The sequence below is a fragment of the Syzygium oleosum genome, unplaced genomic scaffold (genome assembly GCF_021117445.2).
Source record: "Syzygium oleosum isolate NSW1041296 unplaced genomic scaffold, Sole_v2.1 Sole_v2.12, whole genome shotgun sequence".
NCBI classification, from domain to species: Eukaryota; Viridiplantae; Streptophyta; class Magnoliopsida; order Myrtales; family Myrtaceae; genus Syzygium; species Syzygium oleosum.
In genome coordinates this window covers 5307635-5329071 of record NW_026607496.1, presented here as the reverse complement: position 1 = coordinate 5329071, position 21437 = coordinate 5307635, and the positions used below count along the sequence as shown (strand labels likewise).

General features: G+C 39.5%; 2 protein-coding genes and 1 long non-coding RNA gene across 3 annotated transcripts; 1 reads left to right on the top strand and 2 right to left on the bottom strand.

Moving 5' to 3' along the window:
• Positions 1 to 216: 216 nt before the first annotated feature.
• Positions 217 to 5266, bottom strand: LOC115672295 (uncharacterized). The gene is made up of 3 exons (XM_030594070.2): positions 4975 to 5266; positions 4338 to 4753; positions 217 to 989 (listed from the first exon to the last, which is right to left on the bottom strand). Exons 1-3 carry the CDS (start codon positions 5137 to 5139, stop codon positions 548 to 550), a joined length of 1023 nt encoding a protein of 340 aa, XP_030449930.1. The 5' UTR covers positions 5140 to 5266; the 3' UTR covers positions 217 to 547.
• Positions 5267 to 7936: 2670 nt separating this feature from the next.
• LOC115663063 (uncharacterized) lies at positions 7937 to 13128 on the top strand. Its single transcript, XM_030585119.2, has 6 exons — positions 7937 to 8449; positions 9106 to 9234; positions 9374 to 9494; positions 9583 to 9664; positions 12344 to 12497; positions 12592 to 13128. The coding sequence occupies exons 1-6, from the start codon at positions 8072 to 8074 to the stop codon at positions 12724 to 12726; spliced, it is 999 nt and encodes a 332-aa protein (XP_030440979.2). The 5' UTR covers positions 7937 to 8071; the 3' UTR covers positions 12727 to 13128.
• Positions 13129 to 17686: 4558 nt separating this feature from the next.
• LOC130139575 (uncharacterized) lies at positions 17687 to 18239 on the bottom strand. The gene is made up of 2 exons (XR_008817678.1): positions 18097 to 18239; positions 17687 to 17913 (listed from the first exon to the last, which is right to left on the bottom strand). It is a non-coding gene; the product is annotated as an uncharacterized LOC130139575 (long non-coding RNA).
• Between the last annotated feature and the right edge of the window lie 3198 nt (positions 18240 to 21437).

The window sequence follows — 21437 nt, the reverse complement described above, 5'->3', positions numbered from 1 at the left end:
GTATCGCCTAGGTGGGGGGTCGCTGATAATGATCTCCCTTTCCACCTTTCAATCATAGGAGAAGAAATAAACTAGCAGAAAACGAGGGAAATAGGAACATCCTCTTTCCCGGAATCTCAACAAAGCAAAGTCGTTCAGTTCATGACTAGGGGTGCGAGATAACTCTCTTCTAGTGCAGTACACACTTAGAATAATGAAAGGTACACAGGTAAGAGAGACTTTCAATTTCCCTTTCAGTAAATGGGATGCACTTAAAGCTGAACGTCTTACATCTGCTTCTCTGCATTCGAGAGCGAAGAAGTGTCTGGTTTGAACTAAACAACTGCACAATCAAGTTTGAAAGCCCACAAAGACTTGTTGAAAGAAGAATGAAGAACAGTGAATAACAAATGACAATTACCACCAAGACTTCCAACACTTTTTGACAGAATTCGCGCCATTTGCACATGGCACCAAACCTTTCCAGCATAATCTAACTTTAAAAAACCAAATAAAAGGGGCTTACACTGATCTTCACAGATGGTAGGGAGGGCTTACCACCAGCACTTTATGACGATGTTAACAATTTCTTGATACCAGCTTTTTGCTCGGATGTAAGCCTCGTAGGGAACTTAATATTGAACTTTATCCTCAAGTTCCCCTTCCTGGAAGGTTCTTTAGGGATGGGCATGCCTTCCCCCTTAACGACTTCTTCATATGTAGGACCTATCACGGAGTTAATCGGAACAGCAAGATCTCGGCCATCAAGCATTGTGATCTGTGCCGTGTACCCGGTAAGCGCTTCAACCAAGGGAATCTTCAGGGTGACAACAAGATCATTCCCGTCCCTCTTAAAGACACCATGCGGCTTCTCGTCGATAATAAAGACAAGATCCGAGGGTATAATGCCCCGCTGTTCATTTCCCTTCTCTGGGAATGTGATCTTCGTTCCTTTCTTCCAACCCGGCTTAATCTCAATAGTAAGAATTTCCTCTACTGTGGTAGGTCTCCTATATGAAAAACAACCAAAAAAACAGCAGAAACTAGTAAGAACACAAATACTAAAGTAAACTAATCAAGCACATTGAAATTCTTGGTCAATGACTTTTCATTATATCCCAAACTTAGGTATCTGTAAGCATATAGTTTTGTATATAAGCTCAGAATCTCCAATATTCCAGGGGCATCCCTTGGGAAGTTGCTGAATGACATGCAACTATTAACAGGACCACGTCACTGAAGGATGTTTCTTGCACAAGTTGAAGTGCTTAAAATACAAAAAGAATATGAAATATGATTAGATTTTTATGAAGCAATTCGTTGAACCATATCAAGCAATGGAGACTCCCCAGCCAAGAAAGTCAGTTTTGATTCCCATGACACCTCAATTTTGTGCAGTCAATGGGAAATTTTTTAGATTTCCAAGCACAAAATTGTTTAAATTCACAGCCCAAACAATGCTTCTGACATAATACAATCCACATAGAGAACTCACGAAAAGATCAAAAAGAAAAAGGTCACTTGGCCCAACCAATGCTCTTCAATTTCACAACTCACTACTAAGACAGAGCAACTAAAATGGACAGCAGAGCCTCTCACATGTATATGTATACGGGCCAACAAGCATGACCTAACAAGGGAAAAAAACCCTAAACCATCAATGACCAAAGTACAACTTGTGAATTAGATGCCAGATATAAGATAACTAGGGTAAAAGCATCACCACCAAATGCAGAGGTTAAAAGTGATTTTAGAGATGACGTAGCACTGGAGAATTTTCACTTGATCTCATAGGTTCCAGAGATGCCTATTCAAATCACTAGATCAAAAAAAGCTAGGAGAGGAAAAGTTCTTGTGTTGGTTTTTCCCCCAGAATAAAAACAATTTATTGATCTCTTGCAAAATTAAATAAAAACAGAGCAAACACAAAGATTTACACGATTCGGTCAATGCAAACTACTTCCACAAAGAGGATAGCTCAAAACTCATCAAGGCAGAGTAAAAATGCGTCTGGTACAAATAGCGGCATTTATTACAAACAGCCATAAGTACAAAAACCCTAGTTACTTACTAATGAGGGAACATAATAGAACCGATTTAACAACCATCATATCCTATGACCTAACTTTATTCTCACGAGGAATGGGATTGCATCGAATCCACTTCGCCACGGGTGAAACCCAAGAGCAGAACGCCCACAAATTTCTTCACTAAATAACTTATACAGCAGCCATATTGAGATATTTCCCGGACATTGTAAATTATAGCACCCTAACTGTTGTTTTCACTTAATTTTGTGGATGTCTGAAGATAGCTCAATGCTTATTGCAATGGAAGTCATCTATGCTAGGAGGAGAGAACTCTCACTTTAGATCAGGGTAAATATTTTACCAAGGACCGCCAAAGATGCACATTTGACTGTCCATTGAGACAGTCACAAATACAAGTAATGACACATCAACTTTCAAATGACATATTCAATGCATCGCTACAGGGAGATACGCATACACGATACTCAAATGGATGAATCCTCCTTAGAACAGCATTGTAATTTCTCGAGAAATTATATTAATTGGGAAAAACAGAAAAAGGGAAGCATCAGCCACAAGATTCAGAAAAGTGCATTAGCTGGCGAAGAAACACAAACTTACTCGGTCATATAAGGCGAATATGCAGTATCTGTCGATCAATTTTTCCTATTGCACTTCCTAAAGACACAACCCTTCTTGACATATTGGAAGCAGTCTTGGAAAATGTATATAGTCATAAACAAAAATCACAAATTCAAAGTAGTCCATGCTTATGCTTTTTAAGATGGAACCCATAATAGACACTAGTTATAATAACTGTTTTATCTTCAAAGTACCAACCTGTCAGAGGCAAGGGTCATTCGGGATCACACACTAAGATTACGAGAGTCTTCTAACTTACACCACCCCCCTCCCCCTCCCTTTTTTCTCTCTCTCCGCGCAAGGAAATTTTCTTTTATAAAACATAAGGACATAACCAGAAAAAAGCTTGTCGCTAACTGTTGACCAAAAAAAAAACTGCTAACAGAAAAAAGCTCCAAGGAAATTCGTTGGAGCACAAAACTGCTGATTCACAACATTAACAGACCGGTCCATACTGCAAAGGAAATTATACCATGGTCCAACCTTCTGACCAGCCTATACAAGGGCCAATAGCAACCTAGGTGAAAGTATTTGAGTTCAAATGATACAGAGTTCACTCTTTTCTTTTGCTTTTAGTTTAGATGATTCAGGAAGTATCAGGCATCACCACACTTCAAAGGACTGTTTTAGACCAACTAAAACCAGTGTTGTCAGAAGACATGCGGTAGAGTGTTTGTGGAAGTGTACTTATATATTCTGGTGAATTTCTTCATAACTGTTCCATAAGCCTTCTCCTACCGCATATAGCATAAGACTGCACAAAGCACTTGGATATTATCCACAAATTATCGTGCCCGTTACACCATAAAAATAAAAATAAAAATAAAAATAAAAAAGGGAAAGATTTATAATTAAAAAGTTGGATCCATCAAGTTAACACTCTTTGACAAGCTACAATGGCCATCAACAATCCAGCAAATGGTGTTGCTGTGTCATATTCGTGTTTGTGATTCATGTCAAGTCGAGTCGGCCTAAATCATCTTAATTTTGATTCTGCATGCCAAACAATTGAATTACGATGAAAACGTATGAGTTCATGTCATGCTGTGTTAACATATACAATTATGCAAGTCTTGTTATGTCATATTCCGATTCTCTCTATAATTTGTGTTTTAAATCTTGTTGTGCAAATGTGTCAAGGTATTACACCTATCGGAAAAACAAGACATTTATAGACTTTCCATTACATGAAGGAAGCACTAATAGAGACGACGACGAGACAACAATATCTAGACACCACCTCGCGGAACATGAGTAGTCAAGGTATTACGCCTATCGGAAAACCAAAACATTTATAAACTTTCCATTACATGAAGGAAGCTTTAATAGAGATGACGACAAGACTACGATATCTAGACACCACATGGCTCCTGAAAGAGAAACTATTGCACATGAACTGCATTACCGCCAGAGTCACCATTTTACCTTAAGTTCAATAACACGAAATATGACGGCACGAAAAGAGATTTTAGTTGAGACGTTCCATGCAAATCGGCAACACGTAGCAAAAGCATCAATGTAACAACTGAAGCCAAAACTGGGAAAGTTTACAGTTTCTAAGTTCACAAAAAGAGCTAATTGAAGCCATGCAGTAGCAAATTCTAAAACACTCCAGTAATATCATAGTCTTGTGCCTGAACATCACCAAATAAGTGAAGAAATGCATTAAAACCAACGCAAGCTTACCAGGAACTATCAATGACATCTCTTGATATCTTCATCTTCTTGGTGGTCCCTTTGTAGAGATCCTCCAAACCACAGGGCAATGTCCTCTCGATTGGTGGGGCTTTTCGCGGGGTAGAACCTTCTCCTCCGCCACCACCGCCGCCGCGCAACGACGCAAAGATATCCTCCGCAAAGATGCCTCTCGGGAGACCCGACCCACCCATTCGCGACCCGCCGATGTTGCCGAACGGGCTCGTGAACCCGAAGAACTCCGAGAAAATGTCGTCCGCGCTCCGCGGGTTGAAGCGGAAGGACGTGGGGCCGCCGCCGCCGCCAGCTTCCGAGAACCCGCCGGCGCCCGGCGGCGGGAACTGACCCTTCAGCCCCTCCTCACCGTACTGATCGTAGACCGCTCTCTTCTGGGGATCGCTCAAGACCTAAATCAAAAACACACCCACCCACATCCAGAGAACACGCGATCGAAACGATTCAAAATTCCAGCCAGCCCTCCACTGCTCACGAACACGGCACACGCGATCGAAGAATCTGAAACCGAACATGCACGCAGCGCAAGAACGGAATCCAAACAGGAGAACGCGAAAAGCAAATTAAAAAGAGACAAGGCCCGCGGGGTGGGGGAGGAGGTGGGGAATGTTACATCGTAAGCTTCGGAGATTTGCTTGAATCTGGCCTCGGCGTCCTTCTTGTTGTTGGGGTTCTTGTCGGGGTGCCACTTCATGGCGAGCTTCCGGTACGCCTTCTTGAGGTCGTCGTCCTTGGCGTTGCGGTCCACCTGGAGAACCCGGTAGTAGTCCACGCCCATGCCGCCTGCCTCTCCTCCTCCTCCTCCTCCTCCGCCGCCGCCGCCGCCGCGCACGGTGGTTCTGCTCTGCGCTGCGCTGCTTCTTCCTCCTCTCTCGTTCTTGATTGGAGTGGATTCTGTCTCTGAAATTGAGGAGGAGTTCTTGGATTTGGATTTGATTTTTGCTGGGCGTGATAGCTCGGTTCGGGTCGGGTCGCGAGGATCTGGGCCTGGATAACGGGTCGGATCCGGAGCCTTGGGCCTAGCGGGCGGGCGGTGGCTTAACGGGGCCGGGCCTCTCAGCCGGAGCTGCAAACGTTACTGGGCCGAAGACTTTGTTCTCTTCTGCGAAGTGTCGTCGTTTTTGTTGTTGTATAGGAGGAGTTTTGGGCAAGGAGAAAGGGGGAAAAAATGTGGGAAATTTCACGATGAACCTTGGACTTGAATTTGATTGATACGAGATGATATCACATGCATACGTCATGTGACATCGTTTAACAGTTGTTATTCTACTTTCGAAGTAGTTTAAATAGTAGATAATAGTACGTGCTGATGTCACAAAAGGAAAAGCCACGAGTGTCCCTCGAAGAGCTTGTTAATCATACCTAACGAGGAAATCTTTTTAATTTACGAATGAGATGAAAAAGACGGTGCTGCATTGGAAATGGCGAACTTCCTTTCATTGGTGAATTCTAAAACCGGTACGTTGGTTGATACATTTCGTCTCAGACAAGATTGTGTACCTGGTTGAGATAGAGTGAAAAGTTTGGAGGCGGCATTAATGATTCAGCCACGTTGGACTTGATGACTATGGATGGTCATGTATCACGAGATAGAGGGAAAATCAATAGGGCAAATGAATCTTATTAAGGCTTATTCCCATGATTAAGAGGGAGATGAAGTTTTGACTGCGTTTAAGTACACTTTTAGCCTCTAATTATTGTTAAATGGGCCATGAGGTCGTCGAACCTTTTTGGTGTAATTGAATTCTCCAACTTATTTGAATCACACAATCGATTTCCTTCGTTATTTGCTGTTAATTTCCCCGATGTTATAGTACCGGTATAGACGACTAGTGACGTGACACGTCGTTTCCCTAAAAAAATGACGAAAATTAAAATAGTAAGAGGGGAGGGGGAGAGGAAGGGGGAGCAATACAAGCAAAAAGGTTGTACGTAAGATAAAAGAGACTATACAAGCAAGAACTATACAAGCAAGACCGGACTCAATTACAAGAACAATGGTTCGAGAATTCGATTGCACGTAAGATAAAAGAGACTAAAACGCGTTATGTGTGCGAGCGAGCGAGAGAGAGAGAGAGTGAGTGTGTGATTACATCCTTCTTGTCGTCCCTCCTCCTACTCCTAGGGGAGCCAAAACCGGGGTTTTGGCTTTTGCCGAGGAGAGGGTCATCGGATCGGCGAGGATTACTGGTGAAGTCAAAATTTTGCTTAGACAATTTTGCTTGGTAATGACGGGTGGGACCCGGAGATTGAATGAATATGGAAAAAATAAAAATAAAAAGGGCAAAATAAAACAAGAATATATATTTTTTTAAAATTTCCAAAAGGGAATAGAGAGAGAGAGAGAAAAGAACCAACGGAACAAGCGCCCCCTCAAAATTGGAAAAGTTGGAAAACAAGCACGAAAAATCACAAACTGGTACATTTGTGATAAATTTACCCCAAAATTAATTTTTTTATCAGCGAAAATCTTAAACTAGTAAACCTGCAGCGAATTGACTCTTCGTTAGCTTCCGTTAAATTTTACTGTCAAATTGCTCAGTTAAATTACACATGACAGTTGACAAATGTATCAGTTTTGGGATTTTACCCTCCGTTTGTCCCGAGTGTACCAGTTTGTGATTTTTTTTTTGTATTAATTCAATTTAATGGAAGGTAAATTTGTCACAAATATACCAGTTTGGGATTTTTAGTAGTCAAAAAATTAGTTTGGGTTAAATTTATCACAAGTGTACCAGTTTAGGGTTTTTCATGGTCAAAAAATTAGTTTTGAATAAATTTGTCACAAATATATCAATTTAGGATTTTTCATGATATTAACCAAACAACTAAATGCACCATATAAACCCTCTCACGCACACGAGTCATTCATCGTGACTATGTGTATGGATTGCTGGATCTGATAGGATTTGACCTCTTTCGTACACGAGACATACTGTGTTCGACCGTCGGCGATAGAATCTATAAATTTCCCCACAGGCACTGGCGTCTCTCCGTGTTCGTGAGACCAGATGTCTACCATTATGATGTTTGATTGGGTCATTTTAACGTGCGTGCTCAGATAGTTTTTGGAGAAGCTTCAGCCCCGGGTTGGGATCCAAACCCTTCCCTGATCTCGAAGGACCTCGGTCCACACGATGAGGGCACTTGAGCCACGGGTGGCCTCGGGCTTCCCAACACATTTTATATCTTGGTGGGGGCCGCGATAAGATACTCGCCCTGTCTGGACAGTTGTCAAGCATCGCAACGGCTTAAACCGGGCATTTCCATGACGAGTGTTGGAAAATTCTGCCGAGAGAGGTTGCCAATGCACACCCCCGCCCCATTTCATCCTTTTTTCGATTTGCAAACAAAATGAAAAAGCACGTATCTAAAAATTTTAAAGTGCCGTCGGCTGTCCTGAAAGCTTAAACTGTGAGACAAAAAAAGGGTTCAATATTTGATTATCATAGCATGTACATATATATATATATAATAAGCATAAATTCATTATAATGATAAAATAATCAAAATATTCTCTCTCTCTCTCTTCTCTCTTCCCCCTCACTGTCTAGACAACAAAAGAACGAAAAACAAAGCGAGTACAAAAAGCACACGACTTCGTCGAAGCGGAGACCGGAGGAGGAGGAGGAGGCCCCCTTCGGAATACCAGACCAGTAGGATCCCGGCCGCCGCCCGCCGCCGCCGCCGACGGTGCTCTCTGCTCCCCCATGGCGCACGCGGAGAGCGGGCACGGTCGCCAAGCGTCGTCGGAGATGTACGTGCCCCGGTCGATGCAGGTGTGGCGGGGCCTCGTGAACTGGCTCGCCTTCTTCTTCCAAATCTTCCTCCAGATCCTGCGCGGCACCCCGTCCCTCGCCCAGTTCCTCTCCTACATCGGCCTCCGCCAATCCTTCCTCTCCGCCGCCGCCGCCGCCCCCTCCCCCTCCCCGCCGCCGCCGTCGCCGGCGTCCTGCTCCCCGCCGTTCAAGCCCTTGCCGGTCGTCGAGATTCCCCTCCAGGATTCCTGCCCTCCCGAGCACGCCGGGTCCGACAGCGACGTCAGCGTCGCCGGCGATGACGATCTCGTCGCCGTCGAGAGGCTCACGGTACTCCAACTTCTTGTGTCATCATCTCGGCATTATTTTGTCCTTTTTCGGCTGATTCCGGCGTCGGGTGGTTTCTGGGTTAGTTGCTGTCAGTGAGTATTGCGAGTATTGATGGCTGCTTGGGCGGTTTCTCTTCTCTCCTGTTTGGGTTATTGCTGCTTCAATTTTCAGAAGATTTTGGAGCCATTTAGTGATGGGGTTGAGTGAATTGATACTCAAGTAAGGAGCTTTGAATTGTCGTCGGAAGATCTCGATTTCAACTTCCTTTCTTAACCTTCTCAAACGGGTTTTTAGCAGTTTTTAATGTTTGCTTGTCACTTTGTAACGCACGGTGCAGGATGTGTTCGATTAGCAAGATGCATATACTGTGATAATTTGGTAATGGGTTTTTTTTGTGAACCTCACTGACATCATCACAATTACTGCTTTGTTGCTTTTCGATTTTGTTCCGACCCTAGATGTAAGTATTGATCATCGGATTGAACTCTCCATAGTCCGAAGTCTCGCTTTCTGAGAGATGATGTTAGGGGAGATGTGCTGCATTTCTTGCTGATGTCGAGTTTGGAGTATGGTTTAACACACATTACTTGGATTTTAAACAGAAATTGGTTATTTCATGAGAATGATAGGTTAATTGGGTCTTTATCCACATGCAGATCGTTCTCGACTTAGACGAGACCCTAGTCTGTGCATATGAAACGTCTAGCTTGCCTGAGATTATCCGTGCTCAAGCAATAGAAGCTGGATTGAAGTGGTTTGAGTTGGAATGTGTATCTTCCGACAAGGTCTCTCTCTCTCTCTCTCTCTCTCTCTCTCTCATAGTCCAATTTTTTTGAGCATGTATTTAATGTGGTACCTGCTTAATAAAGGATTGTGATGGGAATCTTTTGAGCATGTCATTAATGCAGTACTTGCTTATTTTAGGAATGTGATGGGAAACCAAAAGTGAACTACGTAACGGTGTTTGAACGCCCTGGTTTGCATGAGTTCTTGAAAAGGATCAGTGAATTTGCAAACCTTATTTTATTTACCGCGGGTCTTGAAGGTATTGCCATTTTTTTTTATCAATTTCCTATTATTTGTCGTCCTTCCGTGAATTTGTCCATTAGCTTAACTACTTGGGCTCCCTGCAGATTACGCCAGACCGCTTGTGGACAGAATAGACAAAGACAACGTGATTGGAGAACGTCTTTATCGCCCTTCGACTGTCAGCACGTAAGCATATTCTATATATCCTGTTATTTCCACTTAGGACAATGTAAATTCTGTTTTAAGTGGTTTGTGCTGATTATTGATTGCATTCAAAGGAATTACTTGAAATTCAAGGATAGGAGATCAGTTCTGGCTTAGGACTAACCTCATCCTCTCTCTTTTTTCTCAATCTGATGTATGACTTGTGAAACTATGGACAAATGAAAGTTATCTGCAAGTCGTTGCCTTCGAAAAACAAAATAAGCAAATGATTAGGTTTGCAAAAGGTAAAGGATTTGTGGACGAATTATGCCCAAATGTGCAATGTCTCTTCGTCTTTGTAAGTTTCGATCTTAAACTGGATTTAAGGTCTGAATCATAAGACGCTGTCGAAGTTTTGATGTGTTGTTAGCTTAGAGTACAAGACTTTCCAACTTGGAAAAGCAGTTCATCTAGCATGAAAGTCTACAGACTATTCTCTTGAAGTTCATAAGATAGTGGGTTTTTGAAGGTTATGTTTGCTTGTGGCTAGTAAACGCTATAGCTGCTTGCTGTTGCATATTATGTTAGCCTGTGGATCATAGATCTCACTTGAGAGCTAGGGGAGTTGGTGCAAATTACTTAAAACTTGCTACTTCTATTGTCAGAAACCATGTTTCAACGTTTTGAGCCTGAACCAATTTTGGTGCTAAGTGGGGTAAGTGTTAAGGATCAGGTGGAAAACATACTCCCTCTTTCACCCCAAAAAGTTTTCTTTTTATTCAAGTTCTCTCCTCATCCAGAACGAGAGATTATTCTCTTCAGTCTCTCACAGCAGTGGTGTCCCTGCCGATTACTGATCATATGAATCAATGCGAGTTGCACTGAGCGAAAGATATAATGTTGCTACTCACAGAAGTTTTGCTGTTGCTTCAACCCCAACACTCCCATCACGGGAATGGATCTAGTTGGCCTATGTAGCTTGGTTGATCTACAAGCACGATGAATGAGGTTGGAGCAGTGTCAATTCACCGACTGACGGATAGATTTGGTAGCTTGAGGTTTTGTTATGAGACAACCTTTCAACTGGAATAGTGGGGAATTACGAAAGTCGAGGTACAGGTGTTAACATTGTTTTCATCACGTACGAGCAGTATCTGGGACAAGAGAATTACAATGTTTGCGTCACATATCTTCTCTACGACTAGGTTTACCCCAAAAATAATATTACTTTTGCATCTATAGAGGAGGAAGAGGTTGCATAGATGTTCTTCATTTGAGAAACCGTGACTGCATTTATGGAAAAGGATGGCCAATAAGGAATTATTTGAATGTGCAAGATCTTGTACATCTAAAATTAAAAGAGAAATCTTTAAATGTGTTAGAGAGTTGGATGCCAGCCTTTAGCTTCGTAGTAACCGTGCTGCTTAAATTGACTCGAGATATCTATCAACTGGTAATGATTTGATAATTTGACAATTGATGGATAACTTGCATGAAAATGTATTGCCGGTGATAATAGTAATCTGTATAGTCAATGTTTTTGAAGCAGACCGGAATGGCGGCTTTGCCTGGTTGGATTGGGTAATAACCTTAAGTCTGCTTCTGCTTCATCTTCAGCCTGTTCCTGTAAAATAACTGATCAAACTGGTTTTGACCCGCAACAACAGTAAATGGGCAGACTGTTCAACACATTTTGACCTACATATTGGTTTTTGATTATGCAAAAACTGAAATGGAATGGGAAAGGAAAGAGAATCAAACCCCTCCCCTCTTGGAGCAGTACATGAGACTTCCACTTTAGCTAAGGTTCTCTTTGCTTACTATTGACACCATATTAATTGTTACTGACCGTTAGAATTCCGACCCAAAAGCTTAAGCCATTAAGTGGATTGAGACTACTGGTATATAAGGCCCATGGAAACCCTTTATTCAGATGATGTGGGATAACTCTTCAATACCGGTAAAGGCTTTATGGTTTATATGGCTACCTACAAAATAGGAGTTGTGCAGGATTTCAATGTTATTTTCCAAGATGCAAATGTGGGAATTTTTGCTCTTATAACTGGGCATGCTTTTTCACTATTGCTTTACTATTTGTATAAATTGTATCACACAAATCATGTTGACATGATACATTTAACTGGCAGTACAATGCATTGAATCAGTTAAATCATGAACTGCGAGCATGACCAACCTTCATGTCGGTCCACTTCTGGAAACATTGGTACCTTTGTTGAAATACGAAAGAATCATGTTGAAGGATGACATCTTTTTTGTATGACTTTTGGCAATACAAGACACTTCCGTGTACTTCCATTTTTTTCTTACTGATAAGGAATATATTGGGTAAGCATTGGAGGATCTGACTACTGTAGTTCTTAAACCTGAAATGGTATGTTTAGATTTAAGAAAAAGACCTGGAATATTGGTAATGATTCCGCTAACTTCCTTGAAGTGGAAAACACGTATCGTGATGTGCTTATACCATTATCAGGTAATATGAATGTTGTTAGATGTTCCTTTTCTTTTCAGGGGAGGTATACATTTAGCAAACTTGCCCTGGACCTTCTGCTTCGATTTGTATGTCTGATATATCAATTCGTGCGCGCATCAACCAGAAGTTCAAATTCTTACCTTTACTATGGGCGCCTGGTGTTGGCTACTAGCTTGGTGGACTTGACCAGATTTGTTAACAAGATTTGCACTCTGCTTGAATCACAGGGAATATAGGGAACACGTGAAGGATCTATCTTGTTTATCAAAAAATTTGTCTCGGATAGTTATTGTGGACAACAACCCATTTAGCTTTTTGCTGCAACCGTTGAATGGAATACCGTGCGTCCCGTTCTCAGCTGGACAGCCATATGATGATCAGGTTCTTCAAATCCTTCCATTATGGATTGAGAAACATTACCATCTCCATAATTTTATGATAATATCTTCCTGACATTCGTTAATTTTATCTAAAGCTTTTGGTGGTTCTCCTTCCTCTACTCAAGCACCTTTCTCTGCAAAGAGATGTACGGCCAGTCTTGTATGAGAGATTCCACATGCCCGAATGGTTTCAAATGCACGGTATCCCCACCAGTGGTAACGGCGTTTGATCCACAATCCAGGAAATCATCTCATGGAAGTGGAGACTCTGATTCGTCGTCGCGCTACACAAGCTCGTGATTCATAGTGCCCTCATCATCCTTCTTGTACATTAATAATAGTGTCGAAGGAGTCCTGTCATCTCAAGAATATTAGGATTTGTGGAGGCAATTGATGCATCATCAGCAGAGGGACCGAAGGGAGCACGAAGTTGATGGACCGATGGAGGGCAGCATTCGTTTTTGCGTAATTAATTCAAAAGTGTAGTTTCCAATCTGATTATCATTGAAAGAGGTGGTCTTAAGAATGGCCTTTGATTGAGAAGTACTTAGCTTGGTCAGTCTTGTAGCAATCGGAATGCTGGAATTACAGAAACTGTGCAGTTGAAGATTAGACCAGTCTGTTTAATTTCATGGAGTTTCCTTGCTTCGTATTCTTGTTGCATGATGTACAATTGTTTAGATCCCCTCCCTTACGGACAAACTCTAATTTAGGATCCTCTATGGTGTGCTGTAACCGCTTTAATTGCCATGGAGAGTGCGAAATATTTTCATTATCAACAATAAATTATGTCCAAATATTTTTGTAAATGAAGTTATTTATCGCTTATTCATTTTTTAAAATGATATGAGCGATTTTTTTAAAAGAAAAAGTATTTTTTAAATTATTTATTTTTCGCGAAATAAACGAAATCTGATATTCAAACAACACTGAAAACTTTGAGGGCACGCCAACATTGCACACTTATTTTCAAATCAGGTTTTGAGAGGAAACGTACCTAAAACTCAGATTTGAAAATCATCTCGAATGGGATCCCTCGATTTAGGGTCAAAGATGTTGCAGCACAAACTAAATTTACAGTAATTGGGAGCTAGCATCTCTCGCTTAGCCACTACAACAGCTATGGTAGGTCAATGACCGTCGCCCACCCTCCGTGACCGACCCACTATCATCGACTCACCTCAGCGTCGATCCACCATAGACCGGTGATCTACCACCACACGACCCCTCTTGATGAAGCCAACAATATGCTACATTAATATGATCCGGTAATGACTAGCGTCTTAAAAAACGCATCCAAGAGAAGCTCATCCAAGAAAAGTACTACGACGAGTTAGGGCTTCTTAGGCTGCGCATGACAACTTGCCAAACAGTGCTTGATTATGTTCTTTTGTTCCCAGAATCAGTTTGGGAACATAAATGCGTTCGTTTAATTTTTTGATTCTGGGCACAATTTTGTCAAAAATTGTTCCCGAATCGATTTTGAGCAAAATCAAGAATAAAAAAAAAACTTCTTGATTCTAACAATTTTGAGAATCAATTTTTTTTTCTTCCTTTTCTTGGTTTTTAATTTAGCTTCTAATGTCCAATTCAGGACCGCCTCACGGATCGACAAGAATAAAATATTTTAATAAAAATATTATTAATAAAAATATTTTACCGGCCATGGCGGCGACTAAACCATGGCCATAAAAAAGAAAAATATATATTTTTAATAAAAAAATTTTAATAAAAAAATTATTAATAAAAAAAATATTTTACCTGCCATGGCCGGTGACCAGGCCATGGCAAAAAAAGAAAAAATATATATTTTTAATAAAAATATTTTAATAAAAAAAATATTTTACCGGCCATGGCCAGCGACCAGGCCATGGCAAAAAAAATAAAAATGTACATTTTTAATAAAAAAAATTGTTAATAAAAAAAATATTTTACAGGCCATGGTCGGCGATCAGGCCATGGCCAAAAAAACAGAAAAAAATATATTTTTAATAAAAAAAAATATTTTACCAGCCATGGCCGGCGACCAGGCCATGGTCAAAAAAAATAAAAATATATATTTTTAATAAAAAATATTATTAATAAAAAAAATATAAAAAAAATATTTTACCGGTCATGGCCGATGACTAGGCCATGGCCAAAAAAAAGAAAAAATAATTTTAACAAAAATATTATTAATAAAAATTTTACCGGTCATGGCCGGCGAGCAGGCTATGGCCAAGAAGGAGGAAAAGAAAAAACGAAAAGAAAAAAAAGAAAGAAATATTAAAATATTTAAAAATATTGTTAATAAAAAGAAATTTTGTGGCGTTCTCCAAACGCATTTATGTTCTTTTTCTATTCCAGGGAATGGAATTTTGGGCCGTTAACAAACGCCTTAAAATGCTCAGAATTAATTCCGGGCACAGAATCAAAAAGAATCATTTATGAGCAGAATCTGTTCCCGGGCACAGAATCGTTGTCATGCGCAGCCTTAGCAACATTTCTGTTTCTCTATTTTTCTATTCTTTTGTTCTCCGGAACAGAAAAAGAACAGAAATCCGTTTAGTAACGTCAGTTAGTTTTTTTTTTTCTCCAGAACAGAAAAAGTGGTTTGGTAATAAATATGGAAGAGAAATAAGCAGTAAAAAAATCTACTTTTTTGTTTACTGAACAAAAAAAGAAACAATAGAGAAACACGATCGGCCTTCCCTCTTTCACAAGATATTTTCATACTAAACCCTAAAACCCAAAATCCTAAACCCTCAAACCCTAAACATTAACCCTCAAATCTTGAACCCTAAAACCCTAAACCTTAACCCTCAAACCCTAAATCCCAAAATCCTAAGCCTTAACCCTAAACCCCAAAACCTTAAACCTCAATACCCAAACCCTCCCATAACACTAAAATGAAAAACCCGAAACCCTAAACTCTAAAACCCCAAAGCCCAAATCCCTAAAACCCTAAACCCAAACCCTAAACCTTCTAAACCCCAAATCCTAAACCCAAAACTCGAAACACTAAACCCCAAAACTCCAAACCCGAAACCCTAAAACCTAAACCCTAAAATCGTAACTCCAAACCCTAAATCCTAAAACGTTAAACCCCAAAACCCCGAACCCTAATCCATAAACCCCAAACCGTAAGCCCTATACCTTAAATACCAAACCCAATACCCAAAACCCGAATCCCTAAAACCATAAACCCTAAACCACTAAACCCCAAACCCTAAACCCAAACTCTAAAACCCCAAATCCAAAACTCTAAAACCTAAACCCCAAAGCATAAACCATAAAATCCAAAATCCAAAACCCAAAACCCAAAACCTCAAAACCTAAAATCCTACAACCTAAACTCCAATTTCCTCGACGACCACCCGATATTTGATTTGTCTATAAGGAGTAATTTTTTTTTATGATTGTATTAAGGTTGTCCAATTCTATATAGTAATATATTATTATTCTATTTCTAGTCCAATTTTATACAAACATGAATTGTTAAGTCTCATAAACTGCAATTTCCTTGACCACCACTCGGTATTTACTTTGTCTGTAAAGAGTAATTTTCTTTATAATTGCATTAAGGTCATCCAATTCTATATCATAATATATTCTTATTCTATTTCTAGTCCAATTTTATCCAAACATGAATTATTAAGTCTCTACCAACAATTTTATAATTAAATGAAAAAATTGAAAGTAGAAATTTTTAGTGTCCTATCAAATGCATTTATGTTCTTTTTCTACTCCAGGAATAGAAATTTTATACAGTTACTAAACGCGTTTTTTTGCTCAGAAACTCGTCTAGGGAACAAAAATAGAAAAAATTATTTCTAAATAGAAATAGTTTTTAGGAACAAAAACGTTACTAAATAGACCCTTACCAGCTGTGGAGCAACCATGAACAAGAAAGACGACTATAACTCAACCAGCAGAGACAAGGAGAACACCCACCATCTCTCCGTTTCTATTCCTTTAAGTGTGCCCTCGTATGAAGCGCACCATCTCTAATTCTTTTAGGGCTAGGCAGTTAGGTTGTGATTCATACGCTCATTGGCGAATAATACCTTTCTAAGGAAAATTGTTTTGCCATTCTAACGGTAAATTGATACCAACACCCCAATTTCACATGCAAATCTGATTGGAAGCACAGCACGATGAATATTGTAAGCCTGTGTTCCTCGAACGTTATCAGTTCCGAGATAAGGGATGAAATCTCCCTAGTTACGATGATACATTAATGGTCATTGCTTCATCTCCGGGAAAAGAAGTTATAGCAGTATTAGCAAGACATCTAGGCGAATCGACTAAACAGCATGCGAGAATTTTTAACGCCCATTTCACGTGCAAATCTAAGAACAGCATGTGAATTGAGGAATAGAGTGCTGCACGCGCATAATAACACTAGGATGAAACCAAACTTCGACAACATATTTCAAAGCCCAACCAAAAGCTTAAGTTAATCCATGGACGAACGCCATATGAACAAAAGGGCCAGTTAAAATTCCAGTAACTGGCGGTGTGGGATATATCAACAATCTTAATTTTTTTTTTTTGAACTAACAACAATCTTAATTGATCTTGTGCTAACTTCGAAGTCAAGAAAGTCAATTATCGACGGAGAAAAAAAAGAAAAGCAAAGACAAACAAAGCACCGGATCGGACTCGATTGATTTATCAAGGAAAAAGGAAAACCTAGAACCTCGTTCTCATTGGGAAAAGTGCACCGCAATCTTCGGCCTCATATGCAAAATACAATTGAGTACCAAACCTTACAATTGATGCAATCAAATCTTAAACCTTTGTAATAAAGTTCTTTCGAATAATGCTAAAGACTACGTGGTGTTTAAAAATTGCATACATACCCTCAGTAAATTGCTCTTTTTATTGTAAGTTTAAAGACTTGCCACGAGAATTGAAAAGTATACAAGTCCATTGCACTTTTCTACAAAGATCTAAAATCTAATTACACCAACTGAAAAAAAGTAAGACTGCATCTATAAGATTTAGGACTTTCAAAGCAATTCTACGTTGCTTGTTAAAAATCTTCAGCGAAGAGACATGAAGCCAACCGCAATGAGTTGAACTCCAAAGGTGCCTTCCAAACATGTTCTATCCGTTCAGTTTGGGTTTTTAGTTCTACATATTCAAACTGCCCATTTAGGATGACTTCTAGTTTTAACTTTTTATTTTCTTAAAAAAAAAGATGGGGACGCTCACGAATTTGACTTTTACTCGATACGAAACACTTGAAATCCATCAAAATATTCAAAATATTGATACATAGAATTGTATACGATTTTTTTCAAGATCTTGCAAAACTAGCATAGTTTTTTAAAAGTTGTAAAGTAATAAGTCGATGAATTGCATCAGATATTTACCGAGGCATTCACATCGAAAACCACCTAAACGTCCTCTGGAATCCAAGAAAAGTCGTCCTGCGAGAACAATAAACTACAAAGTTGACATCATAACAACAAGAAGCCAATGCAACTGAATGTCGCAGGCTCCAAGCAGATTTCTTGATTCTCTCAGTCTTCGGTAAAGAGATGGATTTTCAACCTTTCTCCCTAGTCATAGGCCAATGGAATACACATGGGGAAAGCTTTTAAGATGAATACCTTCCTTGTCTTGATCGCGTAAGGCCTTCCCTTTTCTACTCAATGAAGCTCCATGCAGAATAAAGTATGCTCGCAGATTTATGATGCCCCGTCCCGTGAAGCTGCTTACCCACTATCAAGATGACCCTGCTACGTGCACTAACCAGAATTTGATCAATCCTTTTTTTTGTCGTTAAGGTGGAAAACTGAACCAAGAATTCTCTTTCTTTATCATCAATCGAATCACTGTTCGCGACCCAAGATTCTATTTTATCATCAATCCAATCACCGTTCACATTTTTTCTTTTTCTTATCAATGAATAGATCTCTTTACTTGTATGACTTAGATGTCTCGTCTTTTTCGAAAAAGTGATTCGATGGGTGGGATTTGGTACGATACTTATGAGATCGATGAGATTGATATTCAAATATTTCTTCTTAGAACGTATTGATTTGACCCCATAAGCGGGACCACCACCCCATAGCATGTTGCCGCCTGAAGCAGAACCCCGTATTTCTTCTAGAGAATCTCTTAATTTTTCCGGAGCAACTAGAAAGAGATTCTTTAACCAGAAAGAATTCAGTTTAGATGTAGGGTACCTATCCAGAAGTTTTCGCAACTCCATCATGTATGATGGAATCATCCAAGATTTGACCTTTTCGAACTCTGTCTGTAACTCACTATAGGCTCGGGAAACAAAGAGAAGATGTGTACAAACGATATATGTAGCAACAAGAAGAAGGAAAAGGATTGAATAGAGGAACTCCCGAACATTTGGAGATCTCAGATGGGTCGATATCAATGGTGACTCATTATTTCGATGAATCATTTCTTCGGACAGAAGAAGATTATGTAAACACTTACTCGAAATCTCACTTATCAGATTCCATTGTGGAAGACAGAATTTTTCTGAAGAATTTGCCATGATATATCTGATCCATGCATAATATCATGAAAAATGGATACAAATTTTTGACTGCTACTTAGTATCGGCAATAGGTCTGAAAAAGTATCTAAAAATATCCAATTTAGATATTTGTACCCTGTCGAGGTAAGGAACCATGGCATATATGTTTGGAATAGATTCCATTTTGAGAGAGTTGAAAAAGCACTATCTCGTTGAAAGGTTCTATACATCTGTCCTTTCTCAACGCATTTCTTTAGACAAAGACTCCGTTTTTTCCTCTTTTCGGATGGTAAATATTTCTCAGAACATGGAGTGTGAATCAAACCCATGTTTGAATTGAAATTGAGATATCGATACAAGTTCTTCCCTTCCGAATCGATAGATTCATATCGGAAAGAGGTTGACAATAAGTTCTTTCAAAATTGACTATTTGTCCCTCTTAGAGGTGTTCCGAAAATGTCTCGCAATCGAGTAAATAGCTCTACGAACTAATGGATCGGATTGAATTGCAAAATGGAAAGATTTGTACAAGTTAGACCTTTCGTCACCACTTTGTGGAAAATCGTTAGGTATGAATATGTTAGATACCTGTGACTCGATTGGTGAAATAGTATCTCTCTCCAAAAAAGCGTATTTTTTTTTACCGCCGCACAAAGAAAATATTTGGTTGCGAATGAATAAGATATTGAGGAATTGTCCATATGTAAAATCATAATTATTGATACGGGCCCTTTCCACATAAAAGGGGACTCTTTTGTTACAATAGAAGCAGAAGTGATGTGGATTATTCAAGAATCGAAGTCGATTTGCTTTATAAAAAGAAGATATCAATGAACTTCTATGAAATGGTTTCACGGGATTCAGCCAATTGTCTTGATCGTGGGATATCATTGAGAAATAGGAATCCGTGTTATCAAAAGATTTCCTGCGATTATTTCTAGTATGGAATGAGTCAATCATCCACTTTGGTATCTTATTGAACAAAAATGGTGATATTGTTCCTCCATTGATCAAGAATTTCGATTTTTGGGAAGTATCATGATCATCCAATAATAATGGTTTCCATTTTTTCAAATGAACGATTTGAAGACCTATTGATTCTAACAACTGATTGCAGAGTTGATCATTCGGACCTTTCAATTCATAGACGTGGATCTCGGACCTATGAATGGGGGTATTCCCGAAACTCACAAAGAAAAAAGGAAGTGAGTTAGACAAAAAAAGAAGAAACTTGGACAAAACGAAACGAAGTGACTTAGACAAATCTTTTTTGTCGATAACCTCAAACCAATCAATCGAATATTGATTAATACGTAATCGATCGAAGACTACTTGAAAACGGCCCTTCTGCTTAGAAACGAAATGTTCCAAATGTTCCTGGAAATTCTTGCTCCCATTGGACCATTTGTATCTATATGCATTAAAATCCCGATTCACGGATCTCTCAATTCGAGAAATAAAAATAAGAGGATCGAACCATTTCTTCTGACTCTTTTTCAAATTCGATAAATGTTGGTTGATCGTATATTTCATTATAGTTCTATGATTCAAAGTATCATTTCCTATTTGATCCCTTTGAATTCCATATTCGAAGTTGCGATCGAATCTATTCATTAAAAAGAATCGATTCCATACATTTCTTATGTACCCATAGGTGCTATATTGGATTTGAATCAGATTTCGGATCCATCTATATTGATTGACTGCCTCCATTATGTTGTTGCTAGCAAATACCACTCTTTTTGGTTTTGGATCTTCCAAATCATTCCCGCAGGAGATCCGGACCCATTTTTTTCTGATCCTTCGATAAAAAGATTCATTCTCTTCATAAAAAGAGGAGGTAGAACCAATAAAGATTTCTTTTTCGATTCATCCCTGGAGTTGAATACCTCATTCAAGAATTGTTTTTGATCCAATACGTAAGAATCCATAGAAAAGGCAAATCCCTTATGATACACCAGATCCGGCTCGCTTATTGATAGAGTGAATAGATCTGCCGTTTCTTGAAATCTCTCTTCTGATTCAAAATCGTGGTGTAACGTGTATCCCCCCCTGTTCCGGTCATGGAACAGATGAAATAAATCAAAAAAATGTATTTTTGTTCAAGAATGAAATCTTATGGGAACTGTCCATATCCAGTTCATCCTTCGGAACCATATCACATCCCGGATCTGATGAAATAGGATGAATTGCAGAAGTTCAATTGTAATTAACACTTCCAAAGAATATTAGAATATATAAAAATACTGTGACAAGCTGAAGCTATACCTTTGTGCAAAGGGCAAAATACAAGGACATGCAGCGCTGGGCCTCAGAGATGGCTACGCTTTCTGCAGCATGCAATTGGCTAGTATCAGATGATCTATCATCATTGATTGCTTCCCCTGTTGCACTTTCTTCCAAAGCTCTTTCTACATCAGAATCCTGTAATTTTGCGAATATAGTCAACATTTA

Coding starts and splice junctions, on each gene's coding strand:
- LOC115672295 (XM_030594070.2), bottom strand. CDS start 5,139: ATGGGCGTGGACTACTACCGGGTTCTCCAGGTGGACCGCAACGCCAAG. Junction 4,754..4,974: donor AAATCTCCGAAGCTTACGAT/GTAACATTCCCC, acceptor TTTTTGATTTAG/GTCTTGAGCGATCCCCAGAA. Junction 990..4,337: donor GATGTCATTGATAGTTCCTG/GTAAGCTTGCGT, acceptor TTTTTCATATAG/GAGACCTACCACAGTAGAGG.
- LOC115663063 (XM_030585119.2), top strand. CDS start 8,072: ATGGCGCACGCGGAGAGCGGGCACGGTCGCCAAGCGTCGTCGGAGATG. Junction 8,450..9,105: donor TCGCCGTCGAGAGGCTCACG/GTACTCCAACTT, acceptor ATCCACATGCAG/ATCGTTCTCGACTTAGACGA. Junction 12,498..12,591: donor GACAGCCATATGATGATCAG/GTTCTTCAAATC, acceptor TTTTATCTAAAG/CTTTTGGTGGTTCTCCTTCC.